General features: G+C 50.6%; 1 protein-coding gene across 1 annotated transcript in view; it reads right to left on the reverse strand.

Annotated features, from left to right (window-relative positions):
• Positions 1-15,000, reverse strand: part of LOC143324799 (neural-cadherin) — a 110,835-nt gene that overhangs the window by 29,504 nt on the left and 66,331 nt on the right. Inside the window, exons 12-16 of the mRNA XM_076737541.1 lie at positions 12,117-12,284; positions 4,105-4,354; positions 2,445-2,572; positions 2,168-2,354; positions 1,508-1,651 (exon numbers count right to left, since the gene is read on the reverse strand). Of these exons, the coding sequence (XP_076593656.1) occupies positions 1,508-1,651; positions 2,168-2,354; positions 2,445-2,572; positions 4,105-4,354; positions 12,117-12,284 (877 nt within the window). The remainder of the gene's footprint in view (positions 1-1,507; positions 1,652-2,167; positions 2,355-2,444; positions 2,573-4,104; positions 4,355-12,116; positions 12,285-15,000) is intronic.

The raw sequence follows: 15,000 nt of genomic DNA on the forward strand, positions 1-15,000 counted from the left end.
CATGAAGCTGATAATACTGCTGTACTTTTACTGCTGATACTTTCGGTATTATTATGTTTATTGTTAATACTAATGTACTTTTACTGAAGTAGGACCGTTCCATGCACAGCTTGTCATGCAGTACTGCTACAAAGTGGTATTAATACTCTTACTGAAGTAAAGGATCAGAATGATGGACATGCTGCAGGTGTGCACTGAGGCGGTTACCTGCTGCACCTGTGCAGTCACATGTCTGTGAGTCACCGGTGATATTTATAAACTCTGTTCTTGTGGAGTCACGGCTGCGTCTTCTCCTCTGCTTCCACAGCCGAGTGAAGAGAAACACACTCTTCGTGCTGTCGGCGAGGCCTTCGCTGAGTTCTGGTCTGAACGGTTTCTATTTTTAACAAATACTGTAAACGGCTGGATTCTACCACCTGACCAAACTACGTGAGAAAGTTTGGAGAAGCGAGAGCAGAAGTTTGGGATCTCCTGAGGGAACGGGAATAAGACGCAGAGTGTGAATGTGTGTATGAATGCACAGAATAAATAAAGGTTAGAGATTAAAAAAGAAAATAAATAATCAGACGTCACTCTGCTTTCCTTCAGTCAGCTCCCAGTAAAGAAAACCCCCGAGGCTTCGAGCCGACGCCAGCAGCCGTCATTAAGAGAGAGAGCGAGAGAAAGAGGAAGAGGAAGAGAGAGACGCTTGTTTTGTTGTTGTTTTCAGATTTTTTGCCTCCTGCTGCTTATTGGTTTAGAGCGGAGGAGGAAGAGGAGCGGGGGACAAACACAAACAAAGAGACAAACATCAAAACTGTCGACCTCAAGGGAGCAACAGCACTCGCTAACGAGCTGTGACAGCAAGAGAAGAAGAGGAGAGGAGAGGAGAGGAGGAGGAGGAGGAGGAGAGAGGACAGAGGAGAGTAGGGGACAGAGGAGGAGGAGTGGAGCGAGGAGAGGAGGAGAAGAGAGGAGAGAGGAGAGCAGGGGACAGAGGAGGAGGAGGAGTGGAGGGAGGGGAGGAGGAGAGGAGAGGAGAAGATAGCAGAGAAGAACAAAAGGAGGAGGAGGAGGAGGAGGAGGAGAGAGGAGAGGAGGGGACAGAGGAGGAGGAGTGGAGCGAGGAGAGGAGGAGAAGAGAGGAGAGAGGAGAGTAGGGGGCAGAGGAGGAGGAGGAGGAGGAGGAGGAGAGAGGAGAGAGGAGAGTAGGGGGCAGAGGAGGAGGAGGAGTGGAGGGAGGAGAGGAGGAGAGGAGAGGAGAAGATAGCAGAGGAGAACAAAAGGAGGAGGAGGAGGAGGAGGAGGAGGAGAGAGGAGAGGAGGGGACAGAGGAGGAGGAGTGGAGCGAGGAGAGGAGGAGAAGAGAGGAGAGAGGAGGGGAGGGGACAGAGGAGGAGGAGGAGGAGGAGAATAAGAGAACAGAGGAGGAACAAAGAGAAGGAGAGAAAGGAGCAGAGAGTTCGATCTGTCTCTCTGAACTTCACATGAAATCACTCTGAAATGAATTCACTCCTCCATGACTCACCTTCGTCTTCGTCGTTGGCGGTGACGGTGATGAGGACGAAGCCGACCTCCTTGTCTTCCTCCACGCTCACCTCGTACACCGGCTGGGCGAACGCCGGGGCGTTGTCGTTGACGTCGGTGATGAAGATCCTGACGTAGGCCGTGTCTGAGGAAGGACAGACGATGAGATTATTACCAAGTGGTTCAACGTCTGATCAGATCCTGGAAGGAGACCCCGACGTGGACTCAGACCACTCCCCTGGATCCTCCAGGAGGAGCTGGAGGAGCTGGAGGAGCCGCCGGTTAGAGGGAGGTCTGGACCGCTTTGTTGAACCTGCTGCCACTGAGACCGAGCCACAAACAAACAAAGGCCGGTCTCATATAAGAGACTGTGGGGTGTAATCAGCTGTACCACAGCAGCTGACTCAGCTGAATCCAGTACGATGTTCTCACCACTCATCAGTGTGACAGAGACAGTCACGTCTGTCTTCTCTGACAGAGACGCGTCTTTCACTTTGTACTTAGTCTCTTCTGTTTGTGTTCTACGGTGGCTGATAAGATCAAACGTGTATGGTGCGTTAAAAGCACGGCTGCTTTCTGAACCATGTTTTTCCACCTGCAGCACGTTTTTGAGTGAGTGTGTGTGTGTGTGTGTGTGTGTGTGTGTGTGTGTGTGTGTTACCAGTGTTGGGTTGTCCCTGCTGGCCTGGTCGGGCGGACTCGGAGCCGTCCTGCGACTGGACCTCGATCAGGTAGGAGGCTTTCTGCTCGCGGTCGAAGGAGGCTCGAGTGACGATGACGCCGCTGCGCGAGTCGATGCTGAAGAACTGAGAGTCCCCGCTCTCGTCCTTCAGGATCACATAGTGGATCTGAAGAAGAAGGACAAAGAAGCTCAAGCAGAAGAAGAAGAGGAGGAGGAGGAGGAAGTCATCAGACAGCCAGCGCACGGCGTTCCTCACCATCCCGTGCAGACCAGAGTCCAGGTCTGTGGCCGACACCTGAGCCACCGACGTGCCGATCTCTGCTCCTTCGGGCACGGTGGCCTCGTAGGTGGACGACAGGAAGAAAGGAACATTGTCGTTCACGTCTGATGACAGCAAGAAAGAAAAGGAAGAGCAGCGATGAAAAACACACTTCTTTTTCTAAATTTATCTGTCTTTGTTTTGTTGTTGCAGGATCTGGCAGAAGAACACATACAGTCTGTCATGTCCGTGAAAAGTGATTAAACTGGATTAAGAATTACAGAGAAAAGGGAAGAAAGAAGGGAAGGCAAGCAAGAAAGACACAAACCAAGCAGAGAAGAGATGAAAAGCAAGAGAGAAAGCAGACAGAAGGAGAAGAAAAGCAAAGAAAACAGGAAAGTTTGTGGGTTCTGCAACGTTTACAACAATGAAGAGGATGAAGTGACGAGCAGCTGCAGGAGGTGAAGACAGACAAACAGAGCAGACGTCCATCACGGGGGAAGCTGGACTGTGTCCCCCCTCGCTAATGAAAACTGACTTATTAGTGAGGAATTATCCTCCAAACGGCGTGAAGCAGCTTGTCAGCTCACTTTCAAGCTCTGCTAAGCCAATTAGAGCGTCCGGTGTGGGTTTGTTCAAAGCCAATCAAAGTCAGGAAGTGTTTTCCTTCTCTCCACCCGCCTACAGACGCTGATTGGGAAATGAGTCACTGTGACAATGAGGCGGCGTGGCGCTCACGCCACCAGCCGCCGCCGCCTTTCTTCATCGCTCTCTTCATCCTCTTCCAGCAGCGTGGCTCATTACAGAGTTCCAGTCGTTCCCTCCGCTGGTCAGAGCTGGGCGGTGAGAAAACGTGCTAATAATTCTTTAAGAAGTCAAAGGCGGAAAGAAGAAATGGAGGAGGCTGGTTTTAAAGTAGAGACATGAACAGACGACTGTCTGCTGTTCCTCTGAGAGATGATACGAAGGGAAAACATCCAGACACGTTCGAAGTACACAGATTATTTAACTTCACAATATTACCACAAGACAGTACCACAAAGCAGACTGACGCTAACCGGACAACAAACATCGCGTATGATCCCAAAACCGTGTTTGGTGCGACCTTAGCAGCATTTATTCTACAACATTTTGCCCCAAAGTCCATTAATCTCAATCAAAGCGCCTCCATCAATGGATTTACTGTTGGAAACTTTGACCAACTGCAAACAATCAGGAGAAAACTCAAATACAGTTCAGCTCAAGTACACAACGTGATAAAATAAAGACTTATCTCGGTTTAATTTCCTTTTATCTGGTGCGACTCCAAGGCTGTCAGTGTGGAAACCATCTTAAATACTGCATGAACACTGAAAAGTGGGAAAGTTTTTAAAGTCTAACCACCAGGAAATGATGTCAGCTGCAACTTACCTTTGAGCGGCCACGATCTTTTTATCATCCTTCAGAGTAAAACACTGACTGAGCGTCTGCGCTCCACAAAAGTTTTATCACCCGAGTTCCCAGGATTGGCCCATCCCAGCTCCCATACATGACTAATGACACTGCGCCTGGTGTCCACTGTGTCCTACAGGCCACATCACAAGCTGCACAGTCAAACAGGTCCTTCCAGAGAGAAGACGAGCACTAACGAACACACACACTCCTTCCCTCGTCTCACCTGTCACGTTGACGTAGACGGTGGTGAATGACGCCAGCGGCACGGCGGCGACGTTCTGGACTCGCACTCTGAGCGCGAAGAAGCGCGTCGTCTCGTAGTCGAGGTTCTCGGCCACCAGGATGGACGCCGAGCCGTCCGCCCGGTTCGGCTTGACGTAGAACCGCACCGGCATGTTGGTCTCCGGCACCTGACCCTCCTCCAGGTTGTAGGTCACCCGGGGGTCGCCGAGCGGAGACGTGGCCTTGATGGTCTGATGGGGGAGAAGAAGACGGTGGAGGTCAGGTGAACGACCGTGTCTGAGCTTCACTGTGTTCCTCTGAACTGTTTGTGAAGGATTGATTCAGCCAGCAGGGAAAAAGCAAAGCGACAGGAAATGACACGGAGGGATAAACTTCAGTCACGCACATCTGGAGACAGCAGGGCGCGCCGGCCAATGAGATTACACGGTGACTTATATGGACACACCTCATTCCCCCTTCCCGCTCCTGCGTGGTCACAGGAGAGTCGGACATAATTTACTCTCTGAATATGAAACAAACGCGTTTCTTACAAAATAAACCATCAAAACATAAAACACATGTAAATGACCTCTGTGGGAAAAACTGAGGAAAATATTCAAATAAATATCTACATTAAAGTCCTTTTGAGGTCAACTTGACTGCTGGCGACACATAAGAACATGGACAATGTGCACAGACAAAAATCAATCCAAAAGGCCTCCCCAGCTCCGACTGACTGGTGGGGCGTCCCGGGCATTTATCCTCTTGCAGGATCATGCGAGTCGTTGGGGTCACATGAGTCGTGGTGTTGATGGCTCGACAGGAGAACGGCGTGCCCATCATGTGACTCAGTGGGGTCACGTGAGTCCTGGGGAAAGACCTCAGGCCTGCATTGGAAGTGTCTGATAAGTGGTGTCTTCGACCACCTCCTCTGCTCAGTGGTGTCTTTCCAGTTTGACATGGACGGCTTCTTTCACTCCTCTTTCAGGCCATCGGTCCTGCCTGGTCAAACATGCACGTTGTCCTCGGATGAATGTCCCCCGTCCTTGAGATGCAGGTGGACTGCTGAGTCCTGACCTGAGGTGTTGGCTCTCCTGTGTTGTGCCATGCATTCCTTGCTGCATACACTACATCGCTCTGCTTGTGTCTCTGCGTTTTGTCCTCGGGGTGGACAAGCTTCTGCCTCAGGGTGTTACCGGGCTTGACGTGAACAGGGGTGTGCTGTTTGTTGAGAATCCTCCTGAGTGTCTCAGATATTCCTGCAGTGTTGTTCTGTTTATGGTCCCTTTCTTCTCCCTCTGTGTCTTTTTGTGGTCCTGATGAAGGTCCAGTTTGGGTGACCACATGTTCCCAGTTCAGAACAGGTGTTTTTGGAGCGTTCCACTACTTTCCCAGTCTTTAAAACGTGTTGCTGTGTCAGATTCACAATGAGCAGATATTCACAAAACTCAGTGAAGCTGATGAGGAGAAACATTGAATATGTTGCCTTCGTGCTGTTTTCAGGTCAGTTTATGTCGAAAAGGATTAGCAAGTTATCACATTCTGGATTATTTATGTTTTACACGACACTGTTATATCCTGAGGAGTTTTAGGTCGTAATCTAGTTAGAAAAAATATTTGTTGGAGCTGATATTGAGCTTCAGTGTGCATGTTCCTAATCTGATACTGGACACCTTACGTTAGTGTGTAATCCAATCAACACAGGACTAAAAACCCAGTGAGGACAGGAATGCTCTGCACAGGCACATCTCTTGAAGTGGGTGACTCTGGAGTCTTCTGACTGGTTGTGAACGTGAACATGGATGATCTGTCAGACTGAAGGTGTCTCATACGCAGCGACTGCAGCCACCGGATGACTCAGCTCCTCCTGGGCTTCAAGTTTAGATCTTTAATCCTACAAACCAGATTTATCTGCATTTCTGAGACAATAACTCCCACATCTCGCTGCAATCTGTCAAAGGCTCGGGCCAAAGAAGAAGACGGCGTCCTGGTTCGCGATGACATCACACAGCTGTGCGCCGTCGACAGCGAGGCCGTTCATCATCGTAACGGTTCACCGGCTTTCACGTCTCCCTGGTCCATAAAGCATAACGCTCTCCAAAACAATGACACAGTAAGATACACAGCTGCATTACAAAGAATGCATCGTTTCAGCGGTCGGCGCCGCGGCTCGGCCCTTCTATGGAGACGGAGCAGGCGAGGAGGGAGCGCGGGACTTTTCCAGGACTTTCTACCACCTAAAAAGGTTTCATCCTCTGCTTTGTTGATGTGTTCTTTGTGTGAGTTTGCTCAAAAATATGTGTTTGGATCAGTGTGTGTGTGTGTGTGTGTGTGTGTGTGTGTGTGACGTCCTGACCGGCATGTCCACCAGCAGAGCAGCTTTTAAGACTCCTGCTATTCTCCTGGCTTCACTTTGAGTTGACCTGAGTGTGTGTGTGTTAGAGAGAGCTCTGTACTGTTAGACGTAAACACACACACACACACACACACACACACACACACACACACACACACACACACACAGGACAGAGCATACTAACATGTCCAGGGTCATCTGTCACATTAACCCACTGATTCGTCCTCTTGTTTCTCACAGTTTACTGTGTGTTTTTTTTGGTCTGTCCTCACTTGTGGACATAAAGACCTCAGTGTCCTCGCCCCTGTCTTTCAGACATGCAGCTCCTGTCTCATGTCTGTATGATCAGCTGGACACTTGTAAGTAAACGTCACAGTGACTGATTGATGAGTGACTGATGGTGAGTGAGCCTGACCTCCACAAATAAAGATGAAGAAGACTGAAAATGGCCTCTGAGAGCACAGAGAAATCATTCACCTCTTCAGCATCACAACACAACAGTCTCACAGGACATGTGTGCGTCCAGTCCAGAGAGGACACGGTTAGCCTAGCTCCTCACAAAGACTGGAGGCAGAGGGGCCCTGTTAGCATGGCTACATGAAAAGACAAACGCGGCCATTGCTTCCACCAGAGGTAACACGCTGAGTGAGAAACCCTGTCCGACACTTCAAACACCAAAACCCTCTCAGCCCTCTCTCTCCCAGTGACCGGAGCAGCTCGAACGCCCCTCCCCCTCAAGTCTTTAGCAGCCACTCGGCATGTTAGGAGGACAAACACAGAGGGATCCAAAGACATCCGTCCGTCCATCAGCCCTTTCTGCTGGTATCCATTAACCGCCTCAGAGACCTCTGACAGGGATACGAGCTTCAGCCTCCTCCTCTGAGGGCGAGTTCAGGAGCTCCTCAAAGTGCTTTCTGTCATCCAACAACATCCCCCAGCGAGGGTCAGCAGTTCTCCTCCCCTGGTCAACACAAGCGTCTCACCTCCCTGAGGCCCCCAAAGGTCCCACTCCCCAAACTCCTCCCACACCTGCACCAACCAAGCGTGAGGCTCTCCTCCTTCAACCTGACGGCCTCCTCCTTCAACCTGACGGCCTCGTTCACTGCAGGTGAAGCAGGTCCTCAGGTTGCTGCCTGCAGAATGGAGGCCTTCCACATGGACCAAGTTCAAACTAAATGATGATATTTTTGGACACATGACCTTAATGTGACCTCAGCTGTTTCTATTTCCAGATAGATTCAGAATCTATTGTTTATAAAAGCTGATATATGCTGACTGTGTCATTTGTTCAAATTGTAATCCTAAATTGGAGAAAGAGGCTCCAGCTTCCAGGTGAGGAGTCACGTCAGGACTCGCCGGTCCTCTTCAGGAAGCCGAGCGTGGATCTGCCTCCCAGCAGGCCGAGGCAGCGGAGCGTATGGAATCAGCACTAATGAGAAATCATCTCATTAGACATCAGTGCAGCGTGCTGAAGCTAAGCTGATCAGTGTCTGCCATCTTCTCCCACACAGATTAACGCCTGTGGAGATATCGCAGCAGATCGCTCTCAGCTGGTGTCGGCTGGTGCTGAGCGCGGTTCAGCAGCCGGAATACAGATCACCCTGCCAGCGTCAAACTCTAACAGATAGCAGTCGGCTGAGGGGGTTCATTAAGGTCAGACACAAGCGCAGCGGGTTTACATATCGAAACTGACGAGCTTGATTTGCAGAGTCCAGAAATTTGACTCATTTCAAGTAGAGAAACTGATGACTGAAATCATACGTCGCTGATGTAAACACACCTGATCAGCACACCTTTACAGGCATCAAGATAAACCAAGCGATTACACAACCTGGCAGAATGTTGGATGGAAGTGCTGTGACCGAGCCGGGTTTGCTTACACGGGTACCTCTACGTAAACTTTGAGCTGGTTTGGGTGAAAATTCGAAAACTGCTTCTTTAGGTTAGTGTTTGAGATGCTTTGGATGACGAAAAGTGGAACTTGTGCAACTGCTTATAACTATTTCTGCACCCCATAAAAACACAGCAGAAGCCAGAATTTGCTCTCTTTGAGGTCACTTCTCAAGCTCAGTGACAACAAGAACAAAGGTCGGTCTCATCGCAAAGCAGATTAGCCTCAAATATAATAAAACAAACGCACGTTTTTTCCTTTTGAAACCTTTCTGATCAATCTGGACTGTTGAGCTGCGTGGATGGTACGGGGACGCCACATATCTATGGTTTCACCTGTACCTCGACAACGAGCTTCAGGAACACCTTCAAGACAACAGAGGAGGTCAAAGTGTCGCTGAGGAGGAAGCACGTTCTCAACATCTGGAGGGCAAAATAAGAAAAGGACTCCTGTACCTGACACAGCCATCCACGAACAGCCTGTCCTCTGACGTAAGGAAGCTGCTTATCGTGGACTCATGATGCAACTGCACACCTCTAACAGCGTGGCGTTCACTGTCCTTATAAAAGCCACTAACGCACTTTATTTCCCTCTTCTCACAATAACTAACAAACCACTAAAAGCTGAACGGGATCAAATTTCTGCCTCATCGAACAATCAGAGACCGTCAGCAGCAGAGAACATCGACAGGAAGAGGAAGCAAACAGGATGAAGTCAGATGATGATGAGCCTATTATAACATCACTCACACACACACACACACACACACACACACACACACACACACACACACACACACACACACACACACACACACACACAGCTCCCACCTCTGCAGCGTCTCATCTATCTCGTTAACAATGTAATTAACAAACCTTATTAACGCTGCTAAATTTAAAACAACAGTTCCTCCTCAGTGCAATTAACACAGTGGAGGAGAGGGAGGAGGAGGAGGAGGAGGAGGAGGAGAAACTTCAGTCTTTTGATTGATTTCCATGTGCTGTCAGCGTGTGACACGTGTGGCATGTTAATCTACGTTATCAGACATGTTTTCAGTACGACGCGTGTGATGAGGATGATCCTTATTTCTAAATCTCTACTGTACTGAGGAGAAATGATGAAGGTGACGAAGAGGAAGAGTAACATGCACTAAACTAAACCTGACGAAGACCTGGAGAGATAACATGACACATGTAGTTAAGACACCTGTAGGACATACAGGTGGTACAGGCTCGATGTTCTTCTCATGTCACTGAATCCAACATGCAGACAACATGTGACTTCCTGTCTGCGGCTCTCAGCTTCCAGCCCATTGGTTCCTGCTGAGGACGTAAATCTCTGAAAACACCTCACAGATATTTAGATTTACTTCAGCGATTTCCTCTAACAGCTGCTTTTAAAAACAGCAGGAGGAAACAGAGCATTGGTCGGGACTATTTTCAGCGGCGGATGAATCCACTCATTGATGTCTTTGATCATTGATTATCATCACTGTGGTTTTCACTGATGACACTCAGGTTGGTAAAGTGAAACACTTGAAGCCACAGATTCTGTTTCCGTCTCCTCCGTCTCCTCTCCTACGTCTCCTCTCCTCCGTCTCCTCCCTCTCCTCTCCTCCGTCTCCTCTCCTACGACTCCTCTCCTACGTCTCCTCTCCTCCCTCTCTTCCGTCTCCTCTCCTACGACTCCTCTCCTCCGTCTCCTCTCCTACGTCTCCTCTCCTCCCTCTCCTCCCTCTCCTCTCCTACGTCTCCTCTCCTCCGTCTCCTCTCCTCTCCTACGTCTCCTCTCCTCCCTCTCCTCCGTCTCCTCTCCTACGACTCCTCTCCTACGTCTCCTCTCCTCCCTCTCCTCCGTCTCCTCTCCTACGACTCCTCTCCTACGTCTCCTCTCCTACGTCTCCTCTCCTCCGTCTCCTCCGTCTCCTCTCCTACGTCTCCTCTCCTCCGTCTCCTCCCTCTCCTCTCCTCCGTCTCCTCTCCTCTCCTACGTCTCCTCTCCTCCCTCTCCTCCGTCTCCTCTCCTACGACTCCTCTCCTACGTCTCCTCTCCTACGTCTCCTCTCCTCCCTCTCCTCCGTCTCCTCTCCTACGACTCCTCTCCTACGTCTCCTCTCCTCCCTCTCTTCCGTCTCCTCTCCTACGACTCCTCTCCTCCGTCTCCTCTCCTACGTCTCCTCTCCTCCCTCTCCTCCGTCTCCTCTCCTACGTCTCCTCTCCTACGTCTCCTCCCTCTCCTCTCCTACGTCTCCTCTCCTCCCTCTCCTCCGTCTCCTCTCCTACGACTCCTCTCCTACGTCTCCTCTCCTCCCTCTCTTCCGTCTCCTCTCCTACGACTCCTCTCCTCCGTCTCCTCTCCTACGTCTCCTCTCCTCCCTCTCCTCCGCCTCCTCTCCTACGTCTCCTCTCCTCCGTCTCCCCCGTCTCCTCTCCTACGTCTCCTCTCCTCTGTCTCCTCCCTCTCCTCTCCTCCGTCTCCTCTCCTACGTCTCCTCTCCTCCCTCTCCTCTCCTCCGTCTCCTCTCCTACGTCTCCCCGTCTCCTCTCCTACGTCTCCCCGTCTCCTCTCCTCCCTCTCCTCCGTCTCCTCTCCTACGTCTCCTCTCCTCCCTACATCTCTGTCAGGTTAAACACAGTAATTAAGCTTCTGTTTCTGAGGTGATGAGAGTCCGTTGTGGCGCTCCGACAGCAGGTGTAATTATCTCTCTCGCCCGTCAATCATCTCTGACAGATGGAGCTGTGGGCGGGACAACCTCCGATCACCACCACCATCATCATTAACATCAGTCTTTTCAGTGATGAAGAGGGGTTGAAAAGGAGGAGGAAAGATAAAACACAGCACAGGTACACACTCCAACACACAGAGGCTTACACAGGATTACACACACACACACACACACACACACACACGCCCTACAACTGTTTGAAAACTGACTAACCTCCATGAAATCGAGCAGCTGGAGGGTAAAAACTCCTCCACCTTCTAAACCAGCGGCTTAGGAAAAGAGAGCAAATTAGGATGGAGGGATCAAAAGAGAAAAAAATCACCGGAGGTATACAGAAAATCGTGTGTGTGTGTGTGCGCGTGTGTGTGTGTGCGGGTGTGTGTGCGTGTGCGCGCTGGTCAGAGCGAGTCAGGTGAGACAGACTCGGGGCGGGTTTGTCGTTTGCTCGGCAGAAAATGTTTGGAAGCGCTCGGCTAAACGTGCTGACGTTGAGAGAGGAGGAGGAGGAGGAGAGAGGGATGATGAAGAGGAGTGTTTCCAGCCTCCTCAGGGCGCTCGGCACAGATGTGAAGGAGGCTGCAAATGAATGAGGACCTGCTCCTCCTGCAGGAGGTTTAAACATTCCTCTCTCTCCCACGTCTCCTTCCTCTCGCTCATGTCACATTTGTCCTCTTCAGTTTCAGTTTCCTGATCAGCATCAGCAGACATGGAGATAAAACTCAGCATGTGAGGAGCCACAAAAGGTTTTGGCTTGAAAAATGGCTGAAACGATGAAGGACTATCAATAAAAGTTTCTCTACTTCACCGTCTTTATGTGTAGCAAAATAAGACAAACTTAAAGTGCTTCAGTGAAACGTGTCCATGACGCTGGCGTCCTGACTTGTAGCCAGCGCTGAGAGACGAGCTCCAAACGGTCCCCTCTGGTTGACAGACTTTGTAGTAAGACGAGGAGTCTGGTGTTTGGCTCTCAGCAGGACGCACCAGGTTTAAAGTTCATTCGACATTTGACTCGTGGTGTAATTCTGCTGCGTCCTTACTCACCACGATCTTGGCGTCTCGTACGGTGTTTTCCGGCACGGTGACCCAGTACTCGGGCTGCTCCCAGTGTGGCGGCTGGTTGTGGACGTTGGTGATGATGACGGTGAGCTCCACGGAGCTGCTGCGGTTCCCTCCATCCGACGCCACGATCTGCTGGTTGATCCTGGACGTCTGCAGGGAGCAAAAACAGCTTTTAACAAATGGAGGAAATGTCTGTTGGTGAGGTGATTCAGGTCAAAGGTCAGCAGCTGAGATTCAGGACAGAAGACGCTCAAATGATCCAACTCTGATCAGGCGTTCCACAGCTGAGGAAAGACTCTGAACACGTGTTCAATGAGTCAATATTAAAGTGGAGAAATGACACTGTTAGACTGTTGATCTCGGTTTGTTCATAAAAGTGAATAAAAAAGGAGGGGGGGTGTAAATCCGCCTTTGCTGAATTATTGACTCAAGTGTCGTTTAAAAGATCAGTGGCAGCGACAGGCAGAGAAGAAGAACAGAGGAGATGACAGCCACAGAAGAAGAAGAACAGTCGGCATCATTCATATTTGTTTAACAGCCGACTTCAAGACGGATTCACTTCACTCACTTTGACTTTGTTCGACTCAAACGCAGCGAACGATGACAATCTTTAAACATTTAAGACGACTGTCGCTTTGACGCCGCTTTCATTCTCCTCACAGCGGAAACAACAAAACAGCTGCTGTCGCCTGAAACAACCTGCACCCTGTGACCCCGACACCCTGTGACCCCATGACCCTGACACCCTGTGACCCTGACATCCTGTGACCCCATGACCCTGACACCCTGTGACCCCGACACCCTGTGACCCCGACACCCTGTGACCCCGACACCCTGTGACCCCTGTGACCCCGACACCCTGTGACCCCGACACCCTGTGACCCCGTGACCCTGACATCCTGTGACCCCGACACCCTGTGACCCTGACACCCTGTGACCCCGACACCCTGTGACCCTGTGACCCTGTGACCCCGACACCCTATGACCCCTGTGACCCCAACATCCTGTGACCCTGTGACGCTGTGACACCTGAGCTATTGTTGTGTAATTGATGATTTACATTTATTACATGTACATGTGAGGAGCATCTCTGTGTTCATGCTCCTGACTTTGTGTACTTGTACTGTATTTGTGTTCACTTCTCCGCACGTATACAATGATTCATGTAATTTGTATGTGTTTCCACCTTAATTCAAAAGTTGAATCTGACCAAGAACTCCAACTAAAATCAATAAACTGGCAGTTTTGGTTTGGCTCAGTTTAGTTTGGAAAAACTTGCTTCATGTTGTGAATTCTACTTTATTTCTACGCCTCATCAGCTGAATCAGGTGCAGAGACTAAAGGGCAGACAGACGTGGAAACGATGCTGTGGAACGTTCTTTGGACTGTAAATAAACAGCAGCTCAAATCTGACGAAAACAGCAGAGTTCAGTCCAGGAAGACAAAGAGCAGCTTCCTGTACTCTGAGGAAGAGACGGCGACTGAGAGGAAACGCGTTAAAACCAGCAGCTGTGACTTCAGTCCAGTCAAACTGATGAATTCTTAAAGCAGAGCAACATATTTAATGAACCAAATGTAAACCGTCACCACAAAGCAGCTCATCCCGCCTGTTCTTCAGTCAATCTCCAGCTCCATCAGCCCCTCAGATGGGAGAAGCTGCACATTAAAGTTTCATGCCAAGAGCCTGTTCACACGTCTTCATCCATTCATTCTGCAGCCTTTAACTCAGAAAACAAAGCCTCTCACAGCGCGACCCCCGTATGACTGAACCTTACAGGTGTACAAAGAGTAACAATTAGTGTCTGCTTCTTCTGAACTCGTCTGAAAACAACATCACTTGTTTCACGGCACGCAGATCAGACTGCGTGTAAACACACGACAAGGCAGCGCGGGAGAGACTTTAGCATGAAGACGCTCAGAGTGGCGAGGGCACAGGCGAGCTACAGACAAGCTACAGGCGAGCACGACGAGCTACAGGCGAGCTACAGATGAGCACGACGAGCTACAGACGAGCTACAGGCGAGCTACAGATGAGCACGACAAGCTACAGACGAGCTACAGATGAGCACGACGAGCTACAGACGTGCTACAGGCGAGCACGACGAGCTACAGACGAGCTACAGGCGAGCACGACGAGCTACAGACGTGCTACAGGCGAGCACGACGAGCTACAGACGAGCTACAGGCGAGCACGACGAGCTACAGGCAAGCTACAGATGAGCACGATGAGCTACAGACGAGCATGACGAGCTACAGATGAGCTACGGACGAGCTACAGACGAGCTACGGACGAGCTACAGACGAGCACGATGAGCTACAGACGAGCTACAGGCGAGCACGACGAGCTACAGATGAGCTACGGACGAGCTACAGACGAGCTACGGACGAGCTACAGACGAGCACGATGAGCTACAGATGAGCACGATGAGCTACAGACGAGCACGACGAGCTACAGGTAAGCTACAGACGAGCTACAGACGAGCATGACGAGCTACAGACGAGCTACAGGCAAACTACAGGCGAGCACGACGAGCTACAGATGAGCTACGGACGAGCGCGACAAGCTACAGACGAGCGACAGATGAGCACGACGAGCTACAGGCGAGCACGACGAGCTACAGACGAGCTACAGACGAGCACGACGAGCTACAGGCGAGCACGACGAGCTACAGATGAGCTACAGACGAGCACGACGAGCTACAGACGAGCTACAGGCGAGCACGACGAGCTACAGACGAGCTACAGGCGAGCACGACGAGCTACAGACGAGCTACAGGCGAGCTACAGACGAGCAGAGCGCGGGCGGGCAGGCGCACACTCACACACGCACGCACGCACGCACACACACACACTCACTCACTCACTC

This window comes from Chaetodon auriga, chromosome 8, assembly GCF_051107435.1.
Source record: "Chaetodon auriga isolate fChaAug3 chromosome 8, fChaAug3.hap1, whole genome shotgun sequence".
Classification (NCBI taxonomy): Eukaryota; Metazoa; Chordata; class Actinopteri; order Chaetodontiformes; family Chaetodontidae; genus Chaetodon; species Chaetodon auriga.